General features: G+C 44.1%; 1 protein-coding gene across 19 annotated transcripts in view; it reads left to right on the top strand.

The window, feature by feature from the left end:
• Window positions 1-11,233: 11,233 nt before the first annotated feature.
• LOC118364298 (M-protein, striated muscle-like) overlaps window positions 11,234-23,716 on the top strand; it is a 35,559-nt gene continuing 23,076 nt past the window's right edge. For 18 of the 19 annotated variants that reach the window (XM_052489401.1, XM_052489402.1, XM_052489391.1 and 15 more), the window contains exons 1-3: window positions 11,234-11,377; window positions 13,004-13,207; window positions 13,801-13,854. In XM_052489401.1, coding sequence (XP_052345361.1) covers window positions 13,039-13,207; window positions 13,801-13,854 — 223 coding nt within the window. In that variant the 5' untranslated portion in view covers window positions 11,234-11,377; window positions 13,004-13,038. The remainder of the gene's footprint in view (window positions 11,378-13,003; window positions 13,208-13,800; window positions 13,855-23,716) is intronic. The other variant, XM_052489405.1, reaches the window with a different exon arrangement.

The raw sequence follows: 23,716 nt of genomic DNA, 5'->3' as shown, positions 1-23,716 counted from the left end.
TTAAGCTTGAAAGGGCTGGTAACTGTGACAGCATGGAATTCAAAGGAGGCAATAGACAGATGGGTAAGGGGAGAAAGAGAGAAAGACCACTTGGGAGAGATGAGGATCCCGGTGCCACCACCCCGCTGACCAGAAGCTCTCGGGGTGTGCGAGAACACGTGGGCGGACGAGGAGAGAGCAGTAGGAGTAGCAGTGTTATCTGTGGTGATCCATGTTTCCGTCAGTGCCAAGAAGTCAAGGGACTGGAGGGAGGCATAGGCTGAGATGAACTCTGCCTTGTTGGCCGCAGATTGGCAGTTCCAGAGGCTACCAGAGACCTGGAACTCCACGTGGGTCGTACGCGCTGGGACCACCAGGTTAGGGTGGTCGCGGCCACGCGGTGTGGAGCGTTTGTATGGTCTGTGCAGAGAGGAGAGAACAGGGATAGACAGACACATAGTTGACAGGCTACAGAAAAGGCTACGCTAATGCAAGGAAATTGAATGACAAGCGGACTACACGTCTCGAATGTTCAGAAAGTTAAGCTTACGTAGCAAGAATCTTATTGACTAAAATGATTAAAATGATACAGTACTGCTAAAGTAGGCTAGCTGGCAGTAGCTGCGTTGTTGACACTACACTAATCAAGTCGTTCCGTTGAGTGTAATAATTTCTACAGTGCTGCTGTTCGGGGCTAGCTGGCTAGCTAGCAGTGTTGTTTACGTTACGTTGAGTTAAAAGAACGACAATAGCTGGCTAGCTAACCTAGGAAATCGGTCTAGACTACACAATTATCTTTGAAACAAAGACGGCTATGTAGCTAGCTATGTAGCTAGCTACGATCAAACAAATCAAACCGTTGTACTGTAATGAAATGAAAATGTGATACTACCTGTGAATGCGACCGGGTTGTTGGGTTCTATTCAGTAGACGTTGGCTAGCTGTTAGCTGTTGGCTAGCTAGCAGAGTCTCCTACGTTAAGGACGACAAATAGCTGGCTAGCGAACCTCAGTGAATTAAGATAATCACTCCAAGGCTACACACACTAAACTACACAATTATCTTGGAAACAAAGACAGCTATGTAGCTAGCTAACACTGAACTAATCAAGTCGTACAGTTGAGTGAATAGCACTACAGTGATGCTAATCTGTGTGCGTTAGCTAGCGTTGCTAGCTCCTGGGCGAATAGCAGTGAAGGCTACGTTAGGGCGACGAAATACGAAATACGATAATTAATGCAATTATCTCTGATACAAGGACGGCTATGTAGCTAGCTAAGAAGAATGGCTAAGATTATGTAGCTAGCTAACAGTAAACTAATCAAGTCGTACAGTTGAGTGAATAGCACTACAGTGATGCTAATCTGTGTGCGTTAGCTAGCGTTTGCTAGCTCCTGGGCGAATAGCAGTGAAGGCTACGTTAGGGCGACGAAATACGATAATTATGCAATTATCTCTGATACAAGGACGGCTATGTAGCTAGCTAAGAAGAATTGCTAAGATTAGACAAATCAACCGTTGTACTATAATGAAATGTAATGAAAAAGTTATACAACCTGCAGAGCGAAGTGCGAATGCGACCGCTCGCTCCAACCGGGTAACCATGTCACATTTCCCCTTTCCTGTTCCATACTAGTCCATACTTGTTTTACTCATGTGAGACAACCTAAAGGGATGCTCATTCATACTTCTATGGGATTTAAATCACCATTCATCCATACCAATTATTTCTAAATAATCTTGATCCAGTTTCCATCTGTAGTGACGTATTGCACCTAGATGACTGGTGTTCTAGACCATATCAATAGCCTACACCTTCAATCTAAGCTGATTAGTGCATTACATTACATGCCATTACGAGTGATGAAACGCGCTAAGAGCATTGGGCCAGTAACTGGAAGGTCGCTGGTGTAACTGAGACTCGTGCGCTGAGAGTCGGGAAGCAAGTTCAGGGAGTGAATACATTTAATTAATAAATGTAACATAATACAAAACACGAACAAAGCACAGACATGACACAGAAACAGAAACAATGACGCCTGGGGAAGGAACCAAAGGGAGTGACATATAGGGCAGATAATCAAGGAGGTGATGGAGTCCAGGTGAGCTGCATAATGCGCTGAAGCGCCTAACGATGGTGACAGGTGTGCGCCATAACGAGCAGCCTGGTGACCTAGAGGCCAGAGAGGGAGCACAAGTGACAGCTGGTTTGAATACCCTACCAGATAAGGTCAGAAATCTGCCGATGTGCCTTTGAGCAAGGCACTTAAACATAATTTGCCCCAGGGATGCTGTACTACTATGGCTGACACTATAAAACAACACATTTCACTGCCCCTATAAAACATCTGAATATTAAATGGGTTAGTCCACTTATTAACTAACCAAAAACCTACGGTGTCTGCAGTCTACCGCCCACATTAACAGAACTTTGGACCTTTCGTTACACCACCACAACAACTCTGTTGACAGAAAATCAAATCAAATCAAATTTGAATCAGAAGGGATGTCAGAAGGGATGTTAATAATATTACAAGAGTAATTCATTCATTCAATTCTGAATCTTTTCCCCAAGCTTCTTAATGGCCTAGAAACAGTGTGAGGGTGCCCCGAAAATATCGGGACACTCCTTCCCCTCGTAGATCAATTAAATGGCAAAGGAGTAATGAGACACTTCAAGGGGCCAAGCGCTCCTATTCACCTATCATCCATATTTCACCTGCTCACGTTCTCCTTCGATTGTTTAAATGGGTTAAAGGGAATATTAGTTGTGACGTGTATAAAAGTGGCCTTGCCAGGATTGATTTGTCTCTCTTTCTCTCTCCTTTCCCTCTATCTCTCTGCACTCTCCCCACACCTCTCTCTCTCTCCCTCCTCCTTGTCCCCCCCACTCCACGATTCAGCATATCAAGGAGCCGAGGCCACAATCGAGCAATCCTGGACCCCAAGTAAGTTTCATGCAGAGTCTAATGAAAAATGTCCTTCTTAATTTCTCTGCAGCCTTTTGGAGTTCACTCTCTTCTCCTCCGCTAAGACGGAGCCTTTGAAGACACGACTCTGAGGCTCTGCTACATGTGCTCTGACATGGTTTGGCTGACTGGATACAAGGAGGATTGGATGGCGAAGGGATGCTTATGGTTCATCGGAGTGTGTGTTGAGGGAGTGTGTGTGTGTGTGTGTGTGTGTGCGTGTGTGCGCGTGTGTGCGTGCGTGTGTGTGTGTGTGTGTGTGTGTGTGTGTGTGTGTGTGTGTGTGTGTGTGTGTGTGTGTGTGTGTGTGTGTGTGTGTGTGTGTGTGTGTGTGTGTGTGCGCCTGTGTATAAAGGAGTTGATTGGGAGGGGCAGGTGAACGAATCGCTGCCATTTCAGCGCCAGTCAGAGTCATTTCACATAGAGAGAGTGTGCGATTTGGTCACATTTGCTGGCAGCTTAGGGAGCCCTATAAATCAAATCAAATGTAATGTTATATAGGCTATGTCCCTCTTCCACCTACATACAGAGCTAGTAGAGAGGCTGGTTGCACCCACAGGGAGACCATGCGGAGTAGTGATTAGACACTGACTAATAACCAACAGATTATTTATCTATATTGTTTCGCACTGCTGTGTTGCCTTAGTAAATGACTTGCTCTTCCTAGATTGTGTCAGCATCACACACAACTGGAGCAAACTGTTATTGACAATAACAAACTCACTGTGTCACACACTGTTTAAAGTGGTGTGCAAGTCACAATCAATGGACTCAGACGGTGGTGTCCTCTGCATGTTTGAAATGAACTTGCAATCATTCTGAATGAAGCTTTATCAGCATGTAATGCCATTCATACACACTTGCTGAGGAGAAAATGGGATTTGAATTGCAGAATGACATTAGTGTGGTGCTGAGACTTCATTATGCCATGTGGAGCAGGGAGACAGACACTATTATCCAATGTGGATTACTCCCTAGAAATAAGGGCAACCCCAGCACATTTATCATAATCATGATGGGGACGTGCAGGGAATGATTGAAATAGAGAGAAAGTTGGGGAGAGATGGGGAGTTATTAAATTGATGTGCATGCGAATGATTGCCCTGGTCTGTAATTGAGACAAAGTTCATTATGGAAGCATGTCTGTGACCTTTCAGATCTGTTGGTGGGAATGGGATCTGACTAGGCCTGGTAGTTTTCAGTTTTATCTCACAATTAGGCCAGACCCTGTTTTGTAGACGGAAAAGGGGACCTCCGAAAAGGAAGAGTTTCATGTTCGTAAGTTAGATTATATTGTTTAAATACATTATGAAAAAGATTGGTGTGTTTTTTCACTATTTAGTCATGGCATGGGGTTGTTCAGTGACAGACATGTATTTGTTTAACATCTATCACTTGATTGTTATGTTTCAAAGAGACACATAATCATGTTTTTTTCCCCCGCTAAATGCTACATATCCGCCTCACTCTCAGAGAAATAAGTAGTACTGATAGGTTTTACACAGTCAAATGTAACAAATAACTAAATTGCTTATAAATAACTGTACATATGATACATACAATATTCAAAACATGTTTTTAAGAACATTATTCACTCCAGTAATATGAGATCTGTTTGTAGAACGTTGACATTTGACATTTTAGTCATTTAGCTCTTATCCAGAGTGGCTTAGAGTAATTGCATTCATCTTATTAAGATAGCTAGGAGAGACAACCACATATCACAGTCAAATATACAGGATACAAACATTCCATTCCAGCTAAATAATTGATATGTAGCATTTTGCGAAAACACATTTTCATACACATCTAAAATCTGAGAAGAGTAATAACATTTGACACACATATGAAGGCACCCATAAGCGATCATTTATGATGAAAAAAAACAAAAATGTGAAACATTTGTGGATATAGACTTTTGGAAATGAACTCTTCATACAGTGCATTCAGAAAGATTTCAAACCCCTTGACTTTTTTCACATTTTGTTTTGTTACAGCCTTATTCTAAAATGGATTATACCGTTTTTTTTTCTTCTTCTCATAAATCTACACACAATAACCCATAATGACAAAGCAAAAAATAATATATATATTACATTTACATACATCAGACCCTTTAATCAGTACTTTGCTGAAGCACCTTTGGCAGCGATTACAGCCTTGAGTCTTCATGGGTATGACGCTACAAGCTTGGCATACATTCTTCTCTTCAGATCCCCTGAACCTCTGTCAGGTTGTATGGGGAGCATCGCTCCACAGCTACTTTGTGGTCTCTCCAGAGATGTTCGATCGGGTTCAAGTCCGTGCTCTGGCTGGGCCACTCAAGGGCATTCAGAGACTTGTCCCGAAGCCAATCCTGCATTGTCTTGGCTGTGTGCTTAGGGTCTTTGTCATGTTGGAAAGTCAACCTTGGCCCCAGTCTGAGGTCCTGAATGGTCTGGAGCAGGTTTTCATCAAGGATCTCTCTGTACTTTTCTCCGTTCATCTTTGTCTCGATCCTGACTAGTTTCCCAGTCCCTGCCACTGAAAAACATCCCCACAGCATGATGCTGCCACCACCATGCTTCACCGTAGGGATGGTTCCAGGTTTCCTCCAGATATGACACCTGGCATTCAGGCCAAAGAGTTCAGTCTTGGTTTCATCAGACCAGAGAATCTGGTTTCTCATGGTCTGAGAGTCTTTAGGTGGCTTTTGGCAAACTCCAAGCAGGCTGTCATGTACATTTTACTGAGGAGTGGCTTCCATATGGACACTCTACCATAAAGGCCTGATTAGTGGAGTGCTGCAGAGATGGGTGTCCTTCTGGAAGGTTTCCACAGAGGAACTCCTGAGCTCTGTCAGAGTGACCATCGCATTCTTGGTCACCTCCCTGACCAAGGCCCTTCTACTCCGATTGCTCAGTTTGGCTGGGCAGCCAGCACTAGCACTAGGAGACTTGGAGGTTTCAAACTTCTTCCATTTAAGAATGATGGAGGCCTCTGTGTTCTTGAGGATCTTCAATGCTGCAGAAACTTTTTGGTAGCCTTCCCCAGATCTGTGCCTCGACACAATCATGTCTTGGAGCTCTACGGACAATTCTTTCGACCTCATGGCTTGGTTTTTGCTCTGACATGCACTGTCAACTGTGGGACCTTTATATGAACAGGCCTTTCCAGAGTCTCATAGCCAAGGGTCTGAATACTTGTGCAAATAAGTTTTTTATTTTTTTCTAAAAAACTGTTTTTATTATGGGGTATTGTGTGTAGATTGATGAGGAAAACAATACATGTAATCAGTTTTAGAATATGCTTTAACATCACAAAATGTGGAAAAAGTCAAGGGGTCTGAATACTTTCTCAATTCCTGTCTCTCATTAATTCTATGTTTATCCCCTTGTGAGGGCGGTGCATGCGTGCCAGAGAAGGAGTAAGTGTGTGTGTGTGTGTGTGTGTGTGTGTGTGTGTGTGTGTGTGTGTGTGTGTGTGTGTGTGTGTGTGTGTGTGTGTGTGTGTGTGTGTGTGTGTGTGTGTGTGTGTGTGTGTGTGTGTGTGTGTGTGTGTCCTTCGTGCTTGTGTGCGTGCGTGCATGCATTCCTGAAGATGAAAAATATCCCCCCTTCCATTACTAGTACATGCCAGTTGGCGCATCTGGGCCTTCGTCCAGTTAATTAAGGTCTTCTTTGCATTGGGCATTTTCACTCTGCTGCCACAAGTGAGAGAATCTGAGGGAGACCAAGGCTTCTTATTCATTGCTTGCCAAGAATAATGGGATAACACCAGTGTCCTCCATAGTACGCAGATGGCAAACCTCAACTTCATCTGACATAACGTCATCATGAGGTTGGAGATGGTGAGAAAATGAGTTATCTTATTGGTGGATTATTTCCCATCTATATGTTTGTTCTTGCCTGTCGGTTATTTCTCTTCTTCGCCCAACTTTCCCACCTACACCTCCTCCTTTTCCTTCTTCCTTATAGTCTTACTCTTCCTCCTTCCCCCACCCCTCCTCCTCTTCCTCTGTAGTTGCAATGCTGGAGCGGGAGGCTCTATTGAGTTCAGCTTCCCTCCGACCTGGGCGAAAGAGGGGGAGAGTCTGACCCTGCAGTGTGCCTTCTCCTCAGCCCTGCTGCCCTTCCAACAGGACGTGGCCTGGTTCAGAGATGGTGAGTGGAAGTGGGTATTAGCTTGGTCCCAGATCTGTTTGTGGGGTCTTGTCAACTCCTATCGACAGTGACTATAGGAGTTGGCAAGATAGTACAAACAGATCTTAGACTAGGCTAGCAAGAATCCTTCCCAAATATCAACTATTATTGGAATTGTTGGCTGTATCGTCTGAACTGCATACAAGCCATACTTTATACACTGAGTGTACAAAACATTAGGAACACCTTCCTTATATTGAGTTCCACCCCCTTTCGCCCTCAGAACAGCCTCAATTAGAGCGTTGGACTAGTAACCGAAAGGTTGCAAGTTCATATCCCCGAGCTGACAAGGTACAAACCTGTCGTTCTGCCCCTGAACAGGCAGTTAACCCACTGTTCCTAGGCCGTCATTGAAAATAAGAATTTGTTCTTAACTGACTTGCCTAGTTAAAAAATAAAAAAAATAATCGGAGCATGGACTCTACAAGGTGTTGAAAGCGTTCCACAGGGATGCTGGCCCGTGTTGACTCCAATGCTTCCCACAGTTGTGTCAAGTTGGCTGGATGTCCTTTGGGTGTTGGACCATTCTTGCTACACATGGGAAACTGTTGAGTGTGAAAACCCCAGCAGCGTTGCAGTTCTTGACACACTCAAATCAGTGCGCCTGGCACCTACTACCATACCCCGTTCAAAGGCACTTAAATCTTTTGTCTTGAACATTCACTATCTGAATGGCACACACACACAATCCATGTTTCATTTGTTTCAAGGCTTAAAAATATTTATTTAACCTGTCTCCTGCCCTTCATCTACACTGATTGAAGTGGATTTAGAAAGTGACATGAATTAGGGATCATAGCTTTCACCTGGATTTACCTCAGTCTGTTACTAATGTTTTGTACAATCAGTGAAAATTCAGGTGAATCTCAAAAAAAAGCCCCACTTGGGCACAGACGTCAAATCAACATCTATTCCATGTTCGTTCAACAGAAATGATGTGGAAACAACATTGATTCAAACAATGTGTGCCCAGTGGGGTGTTTTTTGTTGCCTCAGCTTCTTTGTATTATTCTGGTGTAAAGTACGTCACTTGCTAGAAGGTGCTGGGCCCCAAGAAAACTGGCATAAATGAAGTAGGACCCCCACCATACCTTGGTGGCAGTGGTGAGATTCAGACCGCCCTTCGTGCTTCCCTCAGTAGGGGCACTATACCAACATTAAGGCAACCTAATAAGAAACCACATTTTTGCCAAGTAGGTTCAAGGGAGCTGCCAGCTGACCTGTTATGATCTTCAAGCAACTAGCCAACACTACAATAAAAGTAGCATTTTCCCAAAGTTGCCGGAAGGCCTTGAGATAAGTCTGGGACCCACAGGTGTCTGTGGTTGGGTTTAGCAGTAGTTTTTCTGGTGAAAACAAACCTAACACTTGGTGGCAGTTAATTTAAACCCACCACATTCACAGTCAATCCATGGTCCTTCTGTGGCACAGTTGGTGACCTGTTATGGATCTTGCAACGCCAGGGTAGTGGGTAGCATTTTCCCAAAGTTGCCGGACCACCCATACGTAGAATGTCTGGGACCCACATGACTGTGGTTGGGCTTTGGATAAAAGCGTCTGCTAAATGGCATATATACATATATACGTCCACTGAATATTTAATGACACCAGTCGCCCACACCTCCCCACCCCCTTGCCCCTCCTCTCTCCCTCATCCCCACCACTGCAAACTCCCAGCCAGAGTGAGACCTCAATATCACTAACACTGCATTGTATTTTCTGTCTTATTAAAAAATCTTGGTGCTTAACTCCTGCTTGAGTTAGAGTCATGAGGGAGTGGAAGTGGACTTTTTTCTGAATTTGCATTACAAATGGGAGGTAAGAGAGAAGAGACAAGGGCTGTGTTTGGTTTAGCCTTATAGCTTATCAGAGGGAGGGAGGGAGGGAGGGAGGGAGGGAGGGAGGGAGGGAGGGAGGGAGGGAGGGAGGGAGGGAGGGAGGGAGGGAGGGAGGGAGGGAGGGGGGGAGGGACCTCTTCACCACCGAGTACAGCAAAGCAAAATTATGGACTGAGGCTGTCTACTAGTTCAAAATGGTCTCAAGAGAATATGTCAAAATAGTGAGATGTCTGACATTTGACCGCAATGACATTTATGACCAGTCATGCTGATACCTAGGCAATTGGTCATGACTCATCGGCCTTAAAGCTGAGATCTGCGAAAAGTGAAACAGCGCCACTGGTCGCCCAAGGCACATTTATTTGTTATTGTTATTGCTGCTCTATGACGCGTGCAATGATGTCCGAGGGTGAAAAAAGGGTTTGTGGCTTGAAGTAACGTATTTTATTGTTGTAATGTTGCAAACGGACGTGGCAGTTTCACCGCAACGGATTCCAACTTCAATTTCTCACACTTGCAGCACAAACTGTAAGAGAGTTGGGAAGACATTTTACTTGACATTTCTCTACTCTTTTTGATAGTGCAAAAGCAACAGTCTCTCAAACGCCTCCGAGAATAGAAAACGGGTCTAATACATGTCACATCTTATCTCTTTAATCCTCTTAACATAATTCCCTCATTCCCTTCTCTCACTCTCCTATCTCTCACTCCTATCTCTCCGTCTCTACCTATCTCTCTCTCTCTCTCTCCTATCTCTCACTCCTATCTCTCCGTCTCTACCTATCTCTCTCTCTCTCTCTTTTTCTCTGTCTCTGTTTTACTGCTCTCCTTTGCTCTGTCTTTATAACGAATGCAGATTTGATGACCTGTTCACCTTACCTCCAGACAATGCATCATCCTTCCCTGGCCATGCTTTCACATGGCTGCTCCAGACTGACTTTGTGGGAGGGTTCAATTGAACGGCTGTGGATTACATTACCTTGCTGGCTTTCAAGCCTCCCTCTCTCCCCCATCTCGCCCCCTCTAATTTCTACTCCTTCAATTCAAGGGGCTTTATTGGCATGGGAAACATACGTTAACATTGCCAAAGCAAGTGAAGTAGATAAAATACAAAAGTGAAATAAACAATAAAAATAATGAACAGTAAACATTACACAGAAGTTCCAAAAATATTAAAGATGTTACAAATGTCATATTATGTATATATACGGTGTTGTAACGATGTACAAATGGTTAAAGTACAAAAGGGAAAATAAATAAGCAGAAATATGGGTTGTATTTACAATGGTGTTTGTTCTTCACTGGTTGACCTTTTCGTGTGGCAACAGGTCACAAATCCTGCCGCTCTGATGGCACACTGTGGTATTTCACCCAGTAGATATGGGAGTTTATCAAAATCCTTCTCTCCCTCACTTTCTCTCACTCTCTTTCTCCCTTTTCTCCATATCTCTTTCCCTCTGCGTTTCTCCCCATGTTCCTGTCTCCCTCTCTTTCTCTCCGTGTCCTCTCCCTCTCCAGCCTTTCAATTCAATTTCATTTTAAAGGGATTTATTGGCATGGGGAAAAACATGTTTACAATGACAAACCAAGTGAAATTAACAAAACAGTAAACATTACACACAAAAGTTCCAAAATAATAAAGGCATTTCAAATGTCATATTATGTATATTTGCAGTGTTGTAATGATGTGCAAATAGTTAAAGTACAAAAGAGAAATAAATTAACATAAATATAGGTTGTATTTACAATGGTGTTTGTTCTTCACTGGTTGCCCTTTTCTTGTGGCAACAGGTCTCACATCTGGCTGCAGTGATGGCACACTGTGGTATTTCATCCAATAGATATGGGAATTTATCAAAATTTGATTTATTTTTATTTTTTATTCTTTGTGGGTTTATGTAATCTGAGGGAAATGTGTGTCTCTAATATGGTCATACATTTGGCAGGAGGTTAGGAAGTGCAGATCAGTTTCCACCTCATTTTGTGGGCAGTGTGCACATAGCCTGTCTTCTCTTGAGAGCCAGGTCTGCCTTTCTCATTAGCAAGGCTATGCTCACTGAGTCTGTACATAGTCAAAGATTTCCTTAATTTTGTGTCAGTCACAGTGGTCAGGTATTCTGTTTAGGGCCAGATAGCATTCTGGTTTGCTCAGTTTTTTTTGTAAATTCTTTCCAATGTGTCAAGTAATTATCTTTTTATTTTCTTATGCTCCCTCCCTCCCTCCCTCCCCTCTTCTTTCATGCCTTCCCCATACCCTCCCCTACTCAGATGCGTCTGCAGTCGTGTATGGTGGCCCAGGCTCTCCTCTGGCCCTGAAGGTTTCTGACGTACAAAAGGACTATCTCTTCCTCACCTATGAGCCTCCCAGTGCTGATGGAGCCTACCAAGTGGAGGGTTACTTTGTGGAGAGGTGCTTTTGTGTTTCCATAGCTAGTGCTGACAGTGAGGACTTGTGAAGAGCAGAATCAACATCCACTGCATACAGTATTCAAAACAATTGCTTTGTGAGAAGGTGTTAAAGTTCACAGTTAGCCAGTGTTATGTAAATGTTGAGAGGCCTTTGTATGGATACCATACCAAGGACATAGGTTGAGGTATAACCTTTTCACACTACTAAGCCAAGCTGGCCTGCATACCTGAAAATATATACATAACTAGGCAAGTCAGTTAAGAACAAATTCTTATTTACAATGACAGCCTAGGAACAGTGGGTTAACTGCCTTGTTCAGGGGCAGAACGACAGATTTTTACCTTGTCAGCTCAAGAATTCGATCTAGCAACCTTTTGGTTGCTGGCCCAATGCTCTAACCACTAGGCTACCTGCTGCCCAAGGCCAAAACAGTGAGTTTTGCGTTAGCACTATAGTGTGAAAAGGGGATTAGAATTACTCTGAGGAGGTAAATGGCAATAAACTACTCTCAGGGTAAATTCTCAAAGTGCAACGTGCGCTCTCAATATATCACGGATAATGACTAGATCTACTCAGGTGTACGTTCAATCGAAACGAAAAGAGTTATCTTAGATATGAGCTATCGTTGTTTACTCAAAATCAACAACGCACAGCCAACGAGACTAAACTGTTGGGCCACATCTTACTCTGCTGTGTGTGAGGAAATTGGATCGGGCAGATAAAACCCCAGCCAACTTTGATGTAATATCCATTTGGCAAAGCCCAAAGAAGATGGATGATATGCGTGATAATAATTCAACATGGAACACAGCGTTAACAGCATCAAAGTCCTCCCATAGGTAGCAGGTGCTCACTAATCACTGAAGCTGATCAATGTGTGTGTGTGTGTGTGTGTGTGTGTGTGTGTGTGTGTGTGTGTGTGTGTGTGTGTGTGTGTGTGTGTGTGTGTGTGTGTGTGTGTGTGTGTGTGTGTGTATGCATACTTTCATCGTACTTACACATCTTCTCTATCATGCATGCAGAGGGCACATTAAAGACTAATGTTAGGTCTCTCTCTGATGTCTTATACAATATATGTATAATCATATATATATATATATATATATATATATATATATATATATATATATATATATATATAATATGCATCAGAGAAAGACCTATCAGAGACCTAACCTTCCAGTTGCCTAGCAACACATACACAGCTTAATGTTCTCTCATGCTATTTCCTTACTTTGTTTGCTTTCCCAGGTGGCATTGCTTCATGTTCAGTATTGATTTATCAGCATTTGACGGCTGCTTTTCTACTTCACTTTTTCTTATAAATGAGTTGTGAGACTTATATATATTTGGGTTGAAAAATTATTGTCCTTTGTTGCCTGAAATGTGTTTTTCTTTTATGCAATCAAAAATGTTTACAAATGTATTTTATAATGACAAAATTATATTTCATGGAGAAATAACAAAATTGGGGAATGTTGCGCTAAAAACTATTTTGGAAGTCATACATTTGTGATTTTTTTTTTTTATGTCTCTGATCTTCTCCTTCCCCATCTCACATGGTCTCTTTCTCTCTCGCCCTCACTCTCCCTCGCTCTCTTCCACTCTCTCTCTCCCTATTCCCAGGTGTGACATTGGTAGTGGGCAGTGAGTGAGTTGCAATGACACCATTCAGAAGGCATGCATGTCACTACCCTTTGAGGGGTCTGAATGACAGCACCATCTACCAGTTCAGGGTGTGTGCCGTCAACCAGGCAGTTGTGGGACGCCCCTCTAAGGACACCGAGCCTGTCAACACCACCGACCCTTTAGAACACACTAGAACTATGGGTAATCTGCACACTCAGATTTACACACCGAACACACTCTGGGTAGAGGTCATTATATAGAGAGAGACATAACATAGGCTAAATAGAACACATAGAGTATATATTGTGTGCGTGTGTGTGTGTGTGTGTGTGTGTGTGTGTGTGTGTGTGTGTGTGTGTGTGTGTGTGTGTGTGTGTGTGTGTGTGTGTGTGTGTGTGTGTGTGTGTGTGTGTGTGTGTGTGTGTGTGTGTGTGTGTGTGTGTGTGTGGGCTAAGTTCCATGCACGAGAACATACAGTATGCATGTGTGTGAGTACGTGCGTTCATGTGTGCGCTGTGGGTGGGGGCTATGAGAGAGAAAGTGTAGCGGAGAGGACAGATAGGTGCTCTGGTCAGATGCTGTGGGTCATTAGGCACAGATGAAATACGGCCAGAAGGTTGGCTTGCCTCTGACTGTTTCCCCCATCTCTCTCTCTCTCTCTCTCTCTCTACCTTTCTCTCTGCTGAGCCCTGGCATGCTGGCATTGGATGGACGGCTTCTTCCATGTCATCTAGTCATTGTGCTATCATGCGTTTCCTTCCTTTATTTCTCTCTCTCTTTTTCTTCTCAATCAGTTATCAAGGTGGACAGAGGTAGAGAGATCACCATCACCAAAGATCAGCTGGAAAGTGAGAAACCACATATATTATCATTGTAGTACTATTAATAACCGTGTTTGTAGCTATGTGTGACAACACAGAGGCGGATGCAAGATGCAAGCAACGATGGTTTAATGAATACAGTTTACAACAGCAACAGGACAGACAGACTGTACTCAGACGGAATCCGACCCAGGGACTAGGGCGCATCTTCCAATGATAGCGTGCTGAGAAATCCAGGGGAGTGTGTCCGGATGGGTAGGAAGGAGCACAGCAGATAATCCACACAAGGGCGGCGAGAGAAGAGCACAGACACATTTCTACACAACCTCAGGGAAGTAACAACGATCTGACAACAAGAAACACTGGTTACAGAACATATATAAGGGAAGATAAGTGGTTCCAGCTGGCGCAGACAATCAGGCCGAGATTGGGAACCACGTTACACAAACACGGGAGAGAGAGAGAGACAGAGAAAGAGAAGAGAGGCAGTGGATTCATGAACCGTGACATACCCCCCAGAACGCCTCTTGGCGTTCCCAGAAAATGCTGTGTTACCTGTCGATTGAAATCATAGAAAAGGAGTGATCCAGAATGTCCCTAGCAGGTACCCAACTTCTCTCCTCCGGGCCGTAACCCTCCCAGTCCACCAGGTACTGGAATCCAATCCCCTCCTTCTAGAGTCAAAATACAATTGCCTAGAAAAGGTGGGTTCCCATCAACAAGTCGTGGCGGCGGGGGAACCGGGACGGTCGGGTTAGGCAATGCCTGAAACAACAGGTTTTATTTTAGATGCCTACTAACAACTGGTCAGGATGAATTCTCCTATACAACTGGAGGAATCTTGAGCCGGACCGCCACCGGTCTAAATCCTGGTGACTCTGAACGGGTCAAAATTTGGGGGCAAGTTTGTTAACAACGGATCGGAGTGGAATGTTCTTAGTAGAAAGCCCACTCTTTGGCCAACGACGTATACCGGAGGCTTCGATCAGGCGATCGGCCTTAGCCTTGGTCAAATCAGGCGCCCCCACCCGGAAAAGAGTCTCACAGGCTCTGCTCCATGCGTCAAAATCGGCACCTCTGGATGAAAGCGTGAGCGGAAGGAACAGTGACCTCGGACTCCGTACTGGGAAAGTCAAAATAGGTGGCTGGTAACCTAAACTACACTCAAAACAGGCAAGGCCCGTAGCTGCCACTGGCAAAATCAGGCAATTGTGAGCGTACTGGTCAACCATAGAGAGTTATTAACAACAGGAAGAGGGATTCTTAGAAACCAAACATCGCAACCTCTCCAAATCTTGGTCAAAATCCGTTTGACCGTTGCTCTGGGGATGAAACCCTGAAGACAGGCTGACACTCGCTCCCAGTAACCTACAAAACTCTTGCCAAAACTTGGACACAAATTGGGGCCCCTGTCAGAAACTACGTCCATCGGCAGGCCATGTAAGCTAAAACGTGATCAAAATCAGCTACCGCTGTCTCCTTGGCAGATGGTAATTTAGGCAAGGGAATAAAATGAGCCGGTCAGAACAGGTCCACCACGGTCAACACCACCGTCTTGCCCTGGGAGGGCGGGAGGCTGGTAACAAAATCAGCGCGATGTGGGACCAGGGTCTCGAAGGGACCGACAGCAATGGTTGGAGTAACCCATCTGGGGTCGATTAGAAGTCTTCCCAGTGGCACAAACCGAGCAAGCCAAGACAAAACTGTGAATGTCACGAGCCATCAGTGGCCAAAAAGCGTTGCCTACTAACCAAAAGCAAAATCGGCTGACTCCTGGATGACAACTACGTTGGAGCAATGGCCCCACGAATAACATCGGACCGACACCCCTCCGGCACAAACAACCGATTAGGCGGGCAACCTGGGCGGGAGGCGTTACCCCTTCTAAGGCCGTTTTGACACCTCAAATTCAACCTCCCATGTGAGTGTGGATACCACTGGTCAAACCCGGGTAGGATGTACCGGGAGTGGATGGGCGTTCGGAATGGTCAAAATGCAGGGAATCGGGTTTGACATTCTTGGAACCCGGGCGATGCCTAGAGAGAGAAGTCAAAACGTCCGAAAAAAGAGTGCCCACCGCGCCTGTCTGGAGTTGAGTCAAAAGCGGTTCTGATATATTCCAAATTTTTGTGATCGGTCCAAACTATAAAAGGTACCCCCGAACCCTCTAACCAATGGCGCCACTCCTCCAGTGCTAACTTCACTGCCAACAACTCTCTGTTGCCAATGTCTACTAACAACTGCGTTCCGCAGGTGATAACCGATGGGAAAGGAACGCACAAGGGTGCATCTTGTCGTCAGAAGAGGAACGTTGAGAAAGTATCCGCACCTACCCCCACCTCAAAATCAGGCGTCCACCTCTACTACGAACTGACGCAAAATCAGGCAAGCTATGAGGATGGGAGCCAAACAAAGCGGCTCTGAGTTTGGCGAATGCAGCCTCCTGTAACCACCTGAACGGCACTCTGGGGAGGTTAAGGCGGTAAGAGGAGGCATCTGACTAAAGTTAACGAAACTGGTCAGAAATTGGCGAATCCTAGAAACCTCTGTAGGGCCTTCGGGAATCTGGGCTTGGCCAATCCACCACAGCTTTAACCTTGTCAGGATCCATGCGAATACCTTCAGTCGAGACGATGTAAAAATGGAACTATTGTGCATGAAAAATGCATTTCTCCGTCTTGACAAAATCAGTCCATTCTCCAACAACCTCTGAAGCACTCGTCTGACGTGCTAACGTGTTCCTGGAGAGAAGAAGAAAAAATCAGTATGTCATCCAGGTAAACATATATGAACTGATCAATCATATCTCTCAGCACGTCATTGACGCAGTGCCTGGAAAACCGCTGGGGAGTTGGATAGCCCAAAAGGCATGACCAAAATTCAGGCAATGCCCTAACAACTGGGGGTGTTAAACGCAATGTCTTCCATTCGTCCCCCTTATGCAAAACCAAATGATATGCATTACGTAAATCCAACTTAGTGAACACGGATGCTCCCTGTAACCTTTCAAAGGCTGAGGACATCAACAGGTAAGGGATAGGTATTCTTCACTGTGATGTTATTCAACCCACTAATCAACGCAAAATCAGAGATCCGTCCTTCCCACAAAGAAGAACCCCGCCCCGCTGGAGAAGAGGAAGGACGAATGAATCCAGATGCCAGAGAATCAGAGATGTATCTCTCCATAGCCTCCTCTCAGGAACAGAGAGTGAATATAACTTGCCTTAAGGCGGAGACTCACCTGGCAATAATTCTATTGCACAGTCATAGGGACGATGCGGAGGAAGAGAAGCAGCACGGGACTTACTGAACACCTCCTTCAAGTAGAGGTATTCAACGGGCACGTTAGACAAATCCACTGCCTCCTCTAGAAACACAGAATCAGACACAGACGAACAGGCAGACACTAAACAGGACTCAAGACACTTGTTAACCACATGGATATAGAGTTATGACCCCAGTCAACTCTGGGGTTGTGTTAGGTGAGCCAAGGGTGGTCAGAACTAATGGTGCAAGGGGTGAGTCCATGAGTAGAAATGATAGTGTCTCAGTGTGATTGTCAGAAGTGATGAGTGTGATAGGTTCAGTGGTGTGAGAAATGTTGGGGAGTTCTTGACCATTGAGAGCGTTGACGGATATCTTGTGCGTGAGTGAGGTGATAGGAATCAGGAGTGCCTACTAACAACTGAAGTCCATGAAATTACCCTCTGCTCCTGAGTCCAGTAAGGCTTGGGTGCCTACTAACAACTGGGTGGCCCATCTTAGTCTTGCCGGGAGGAGAGTAGATGATGAGGTCTTAACAACTGGTCAAAATCCGATAGTAGCCTCATGTTTACTACCTGGCCTGATCTTTTACCGGGCAGGAATGGAGGCAATGCCCGCTCTACCACTGGTCAGAGACAGAGCAATCTCCGCCTACTAACAACTGGTCTTCCCGGGAGAGGCGAGCTCTCCCCAGCTGCATGGGTTCGTGAGCGGAGGCTGAATGGCGTGTTAACAACTGGCATGCCCGGCCTCCGTGTCGTAATACGGTCTGTTAGGCATGCCTACTAACAACTGACTCAGACGAGCGCCGACCCTCAAGGCTAGTTCCACTAGTCCATTTAAACTCCTGGGAAGGTCCAGAACATAAATCTCCTTCTGGATCCGGTCCTCCAGCCCATGCAGGAACATGTCCCACTGCGCTCCTCGTTCCACTGACACTCTGCGGCCAGAGTGCGGAATTGGATGGAGTATTCCGATACTGAACGGTCTCCTTGGCGAAGGTCAGCGATTAAGTCTGGTCCGCCTCCTACCCGCCACGGCCCTATTAAGACCCTTCTCATCTCCTCAGGAGAGTGTCTGGAAAGAGGTGCAGCATGGGTCCTGGTTCGCCCACACCGCCGTTCCCCAAAGAGCTGCTTTGCCTGATAGCAGTGTGAGTCAAAATCGAATGCTATTAGACTGTTCACGGTTGAAGGTCCGTGGCTGCAACGAGTCAAAATGCATGGAACATCTGTAAGAAAGGCTCTCAAAGTCAGGATCACCTTAATAACCCTTCTGGTGTCGGTAGCCGTAGGCTCTAGCTGGGAATCCGGCTCTCTCATTTACAATTGTTGACTCTGGCAATTGCATTGAAACCATGTTCTGCATTTCTAACAGTTGGATCATGATGGGCATTCCTCTCTTGAAGGGATTTTTTTTACTGCCCGACCTGTGCTGGAGATGTTCTCCTTTGAAATCCAGTATAAGTGGAATGTGGAAATGATTTTCAGTTTTGTTTTCGCTGCATCCATGGTTTGGTCAGGAACGTTCTGTGACACTTTCACAGAGGCGAATGAAGATGCAAGTTTCAAATGGTTTAATGAATACAGTTTACAACAGCACCAGGACAGACAACTGGTCAGAAAATCTGACCCAGGGACTTTGGGCGCATCTGGTCAAATGATAGCGTTTGCTGAGAAATCCAGGGAACTGGTGTCAGGATGCCTAGGAACAACTGGTCAAAATCAGATAATGCCACAACAACTGGTCAAAATCAGGCAATGCCTACTAACAACTGGTCAAAATCAGGCAATGCCTACTAACAACTGGTCAAAATCAGGCAATGCCTGGTAACAACTGGTCAAAATCAGGGAAGCCTACTAACAACTGGTCAAAATCAGGCAATGCCTACTAACAACTGGTCAAAATCAGGAACAATGCCTACACAAACTGGTCAAAATCAGGCAATACCTACTAACAAAGGTCAAAATCAGGCAATGCCTTCATAACAACTGGTCAAAATCAGCAATGCCTACTAACAGCCTTTTCAAAATCAGGTATCCCTAGCTAACTTACCCTCAAAATCAGGCAATGCCTACTAACAACTGGTCAAAATCCAATGCCTATTAACAACTGGTCAAAATCAGGCAATGCCTTTTATTTACTGGTTTTTAGGCAATGCCTATTTAACAACTGGTCAAAATCAGGCAATGCCTATTAACAACTGGTCAAAATCAGGCAATGCCTACTAAGCACTGGTCAAAATCAGGCAATGCCTACTAACAGTTTGTCAAAATCAGGCAATGCCTACTAACAACTGGTCAAAATCAGGCAATGCCTAGGTTAACAACTGGTATTTCAAAATCAGGCAATGTATAACAACTGGTCAAAATCAGGCAATGCCTTTTAACAACTGGTCAAAATCAGGCAATGGGGAGGAACACTGGTCAAAATCAGGTAACACTTTTAACACGGGTCAAAAAGAACCTGTAACACTGGTCAAAATCAGGCATTTGCCTACTAACATATTCATAAATCAGCACCAACATCAACATGTGTGAAAATGCTGTGTTTCTGTGTTTTGTCGTAAAAAAAGATAGAAAAAGATAAGTGTTTTCAATGACATCATCAACCAATTAGCAGACAGGCAATGCCTACTAACAACTGGTCAAAATCAGGCAATGCCTACTAACAACTGGTCAAAATCAGGCAATGCCTACTAACAACTGGTCAAAATCAGGCAATGCCTACTAACAACTGGTCAAAATCAGGCAATGCCTACTAACAACTGGTCAAAATCAGGCAATGCCTACTAACAACTGGTCAAAATCAGGCAATGCCTACTAACAACTGGTCAAAATCAGGCAATGCCTATTAACAACTGGTCAAAATCAGGCAATGCCTACTAACAACTGGTCAAAATCAGGCAATGCCTATTAACAACTGGTCAAAATCAGGCAATGCCTACTAACAACTGGTCAAAATCAGGCAATGCCTATTAACAACTGGTCAAAATCAGGCAATGCCTACTAACAACTGGTCAAAATCAGGCAATGCCTATTAACAACTGGTCAAAATCAGGCAATGCCTATTAACAACTGGTCAAAATCAGGCAATGCCTATTAACAACTGGTCAAAATCAGGCAATGCCTATTAACAACTGGTCAAAATCAGGCAATGCCTACTAACAACTGGTCAAAATCAGGCAATGCCTACTAACAACTGGTCAAAATCAGGCAATGCCTACTAACAACTGGTCAAAATCAGGCAATGCCTACTAACAACTGGTCAAAATCAGGCAATGCCTACTAACAACTGGTCAAAATCAGGCAATGCCTACTAACAACTGGTCAAAATCAGGCAATGCCTATTAACAACTGGTCAAAATCAGGCAATGCCTATTAACAACTGGTCAAAATCAGGCAATGCCTATTAACAACTGGTCAAAATCAGGCAATGCCTACTAACCACTGGTCAAAATCAGGCAATGCCTACTAACAACTGGTCAAAATCAGGCAATGCCTACTAACAACTGGTCAAAATCAGGCAATGCCTATTAACAACTGGTCAAAATCAGGCAATGCCTATTAACAACTGGTCAAAATCAGGCAATGCCTACTAACAACTGGTCAAAATCAGGCAATGCCTACTAACAACTGGTCAAAATCAGGCAATGCCTACTAACAACTGGTCAAAATCAGGCAATGCCTACTAACAACTGGTCAAAATCAGGCAATGCCTATTAACAACTGGTCAAAATCAGGCAATGCCTATTAACAACTGGTCAAAATCAGGCAATGCCTATTAACAACTGGTCAAAATCAGGCAATGCCTATTAACAACTGGTCAAAATCAGGCAATGCCTATTAACAACTGGTCAAAATCAGGCAATGCCTATTAACAACTGGTCAAAATCAGGCAATGCCTATTAACAACTGGTCAAAATCAGGCAATGCCTATTAACAACTGGTCAAAATCAGGCAATGCCTACTAACAACTGGTCAAAATCAGGCAATGCCTACTAACAACTGGTCAAAATCAGGCAATGCCTACTAACAACTGGTCAAAATCAGGCAATGCCTACTAACAACTGGTCAAAATCAGGCAATGCCTACTAACAACTGGTCAAAATCAGGCAATGCCTACTAACAACTGGTCAAAATCAGGCAATGCCTACTAACAACTGGTCAAAATCAGGCAATGCCTACTAACAACTGGTCAAAATCAGGCAATGCCTACTAACAACTGGTCAAAATCAGGCAATGCCTACTAACAACTGGTCAAAATCAGGCAATGCCTACTAACAACTGGTCAAAATCAGGCAATGCCTACTAACAACTGGTCAAAATCAGGCAATGCCTACTAACAACTGGTCAAAATCAGGCAATGCCTACTAACAACTGGTCAAAATCAGGCAATGCCTACTAACAACTGGTCAAAATCAGGCAATGCCTACTAACAACTGGTCAAAATCAGGCAATGCCTATTAACAACTGGTCAAAATCAGGCAATGCCTACTAACAACTGGTCAAAATCAGGCAATGCCTATTAACAACTGGTCAAAATCAGGCAATGCCTATTAACAACTGGTCAAAATCAGGCAATGCCTATTAACAACTGGTCAAAATCAGGCAATGCCTATTAACAACTGGTCAAAATCAGGCAATGCCTATTAACAACTGGTCAAAATCAGGCAATGCCTATTAACAACTGGTCAAAATCAGGCAATGCCTATTAACAACTGGTCAAAATCAGGCAATGCCTACTAACAACTGGTCAAAATCAGGCAATGCCTACTAACAACTGGTCAAAATCAGGCAATGCCTACTAACAACTGGTCAAAATCAGGCAATGCCTACTAACAACTGGTCAAAATCAGGCAATGCCTACTAACAACTGGTCAAAATCAGGCAATGCCTATTAACAACTGGTCAAAATCAGGCAATGCCTACTAACAACTGGTCAAAATCAGGCAATGCCTACTAACAACTGGTCAAAATCAGGCAATGCCTACTAACAACTGGTCAAAATCAGGCAATGCCTACTAACAACTGGTCAAAATCAGGCAATGCCTATTAACAACTGGTCAAAATCAGGCAATGCCTACTAACAACTGGTCAAAATCAGGCAATGCCTACTAACAACTGGTCAAAATCAGGCAATGCCTACTAACAACTGGTCAAAATCAGGCAATGCCTACTAACAACTGGTCAAAATCAGGCAATGCCTACTAACAACTGGTCAAAATCAGGCAATGCCTACTAACAACTGGTCAAAATCAGGCAATGCCTACTAACAACTGGTCAAAATCAGGCAATGCCTACTAACAACTGGTCAAAATCAGGCAATGCCTACTAACAACTGGTCAAAATCAGGCAATGCCTACTAACAACTGGTCAAAATCAGGCAATGCCTACTAACAACTGGTCAAAATCAGGCAATGCCTACTAACAACTGGTCAAAATCAGGCAATGCCTATTAACAACTGGTCAAAATCAGGCAATGCCTATTAACAACTGGTCAAAATCAGGCAATGCCTATTAACAACTGGTCAAAATCAGGCAATGCCTATTAACAACTGGTCAAAATCAGGCAATGCCTATTAACAACTGGTCAAAATCAGGCAATGCCTATTAACAACTGGTCAAAATCAGGCAATGCCTATTAACAACTGGTCAAAATCAGGCAATGCCTATTAACAACTGGTCAAAATCAGGCAATGCCTATTAACAACTGGTCAAAATCAGGCAATGCCTACTAACAACTGGTCAAAATCAGGCAATGCCTACTAACAACTGGTCAAAATCAGGCAATGCCTACTAACAACTGGTCAAAATCAGGCAATGCCTACTAACAACTGGTCAAAATCAGGCAATGCCTACTAACAACTGGTCAAAATCAGGCAGGCAATGCCTACTAACAACTGGTCAAAATCAGGCAATGCCTACTAACAACTGGTCAAAATCAGGCAATGCCTACTAACAACTGGTCAAAATCAGGCAATGCCTACTAACAACTGGTCAAAATCAGGCAATGCCTACTAACAACTGGTCAAAATCAGGCAATGCCTACTAACAACTGGTCAAAATCAGGCAATGCCTACTAACAACTGGTCAAAATCAGGCAATGCCTACTAACAACTGGTCAAAATCAGGCAATGCCTACTAACAACTGGTCAAAATCAGGCAATGCCTACTAACAACTGGTCAAAATCAGGCAATGCCTACTAACAACTGGTCAAAATCAGGCAATGCCTACTAACAACTGGTCAAAATCAGGCAATGCCTACTAACAACTGGTCAAAATCAGGCAATGCCTACTAACAACTGGTCAAAATCAGGCAATGCCTACTAACAACTGGTCAAAATCAGGCAATGCCTACTAACAACTGGTCAAAATCAGGCAATGCCTACTAACAACTGGTCAAAATCAGGCAATGCCTATTAACAACTGGTCAAAATCAGGCAATGCCTACTAACAACTGGTCAAAATCAGGCAATGCCTACTAACAACTGGTCAAAATCAGGCAATGCCTACTAACAACTGGTCAAAATCAGGCAATGCCTACTAACAACTGGTCAAAATCAGGCAATGCCTACTAACAACTGGTCAAAATCAGGCAATGCCTACTAACAACTGGTCAAAA

Source organism: Oncorhynchus keta, chromosome 31 (genome assembly GCF_023373465.1).
Source record: "Oncorhynchus keta strain PuntledgeMale-10-30-2019 chromosome 31, Oket_V2, whole genome shotgun sequence".
Taxonomy (NCBI): Eukaryota; Metazoa; Chordata; class Actinopteri; order Salmoniformes; family Salmonidae; genus Oncorhynchus; species Oncorhynchus keta.
This window is presented reverse-complemented; position numbering and strand designations above follow the sequence as displayed.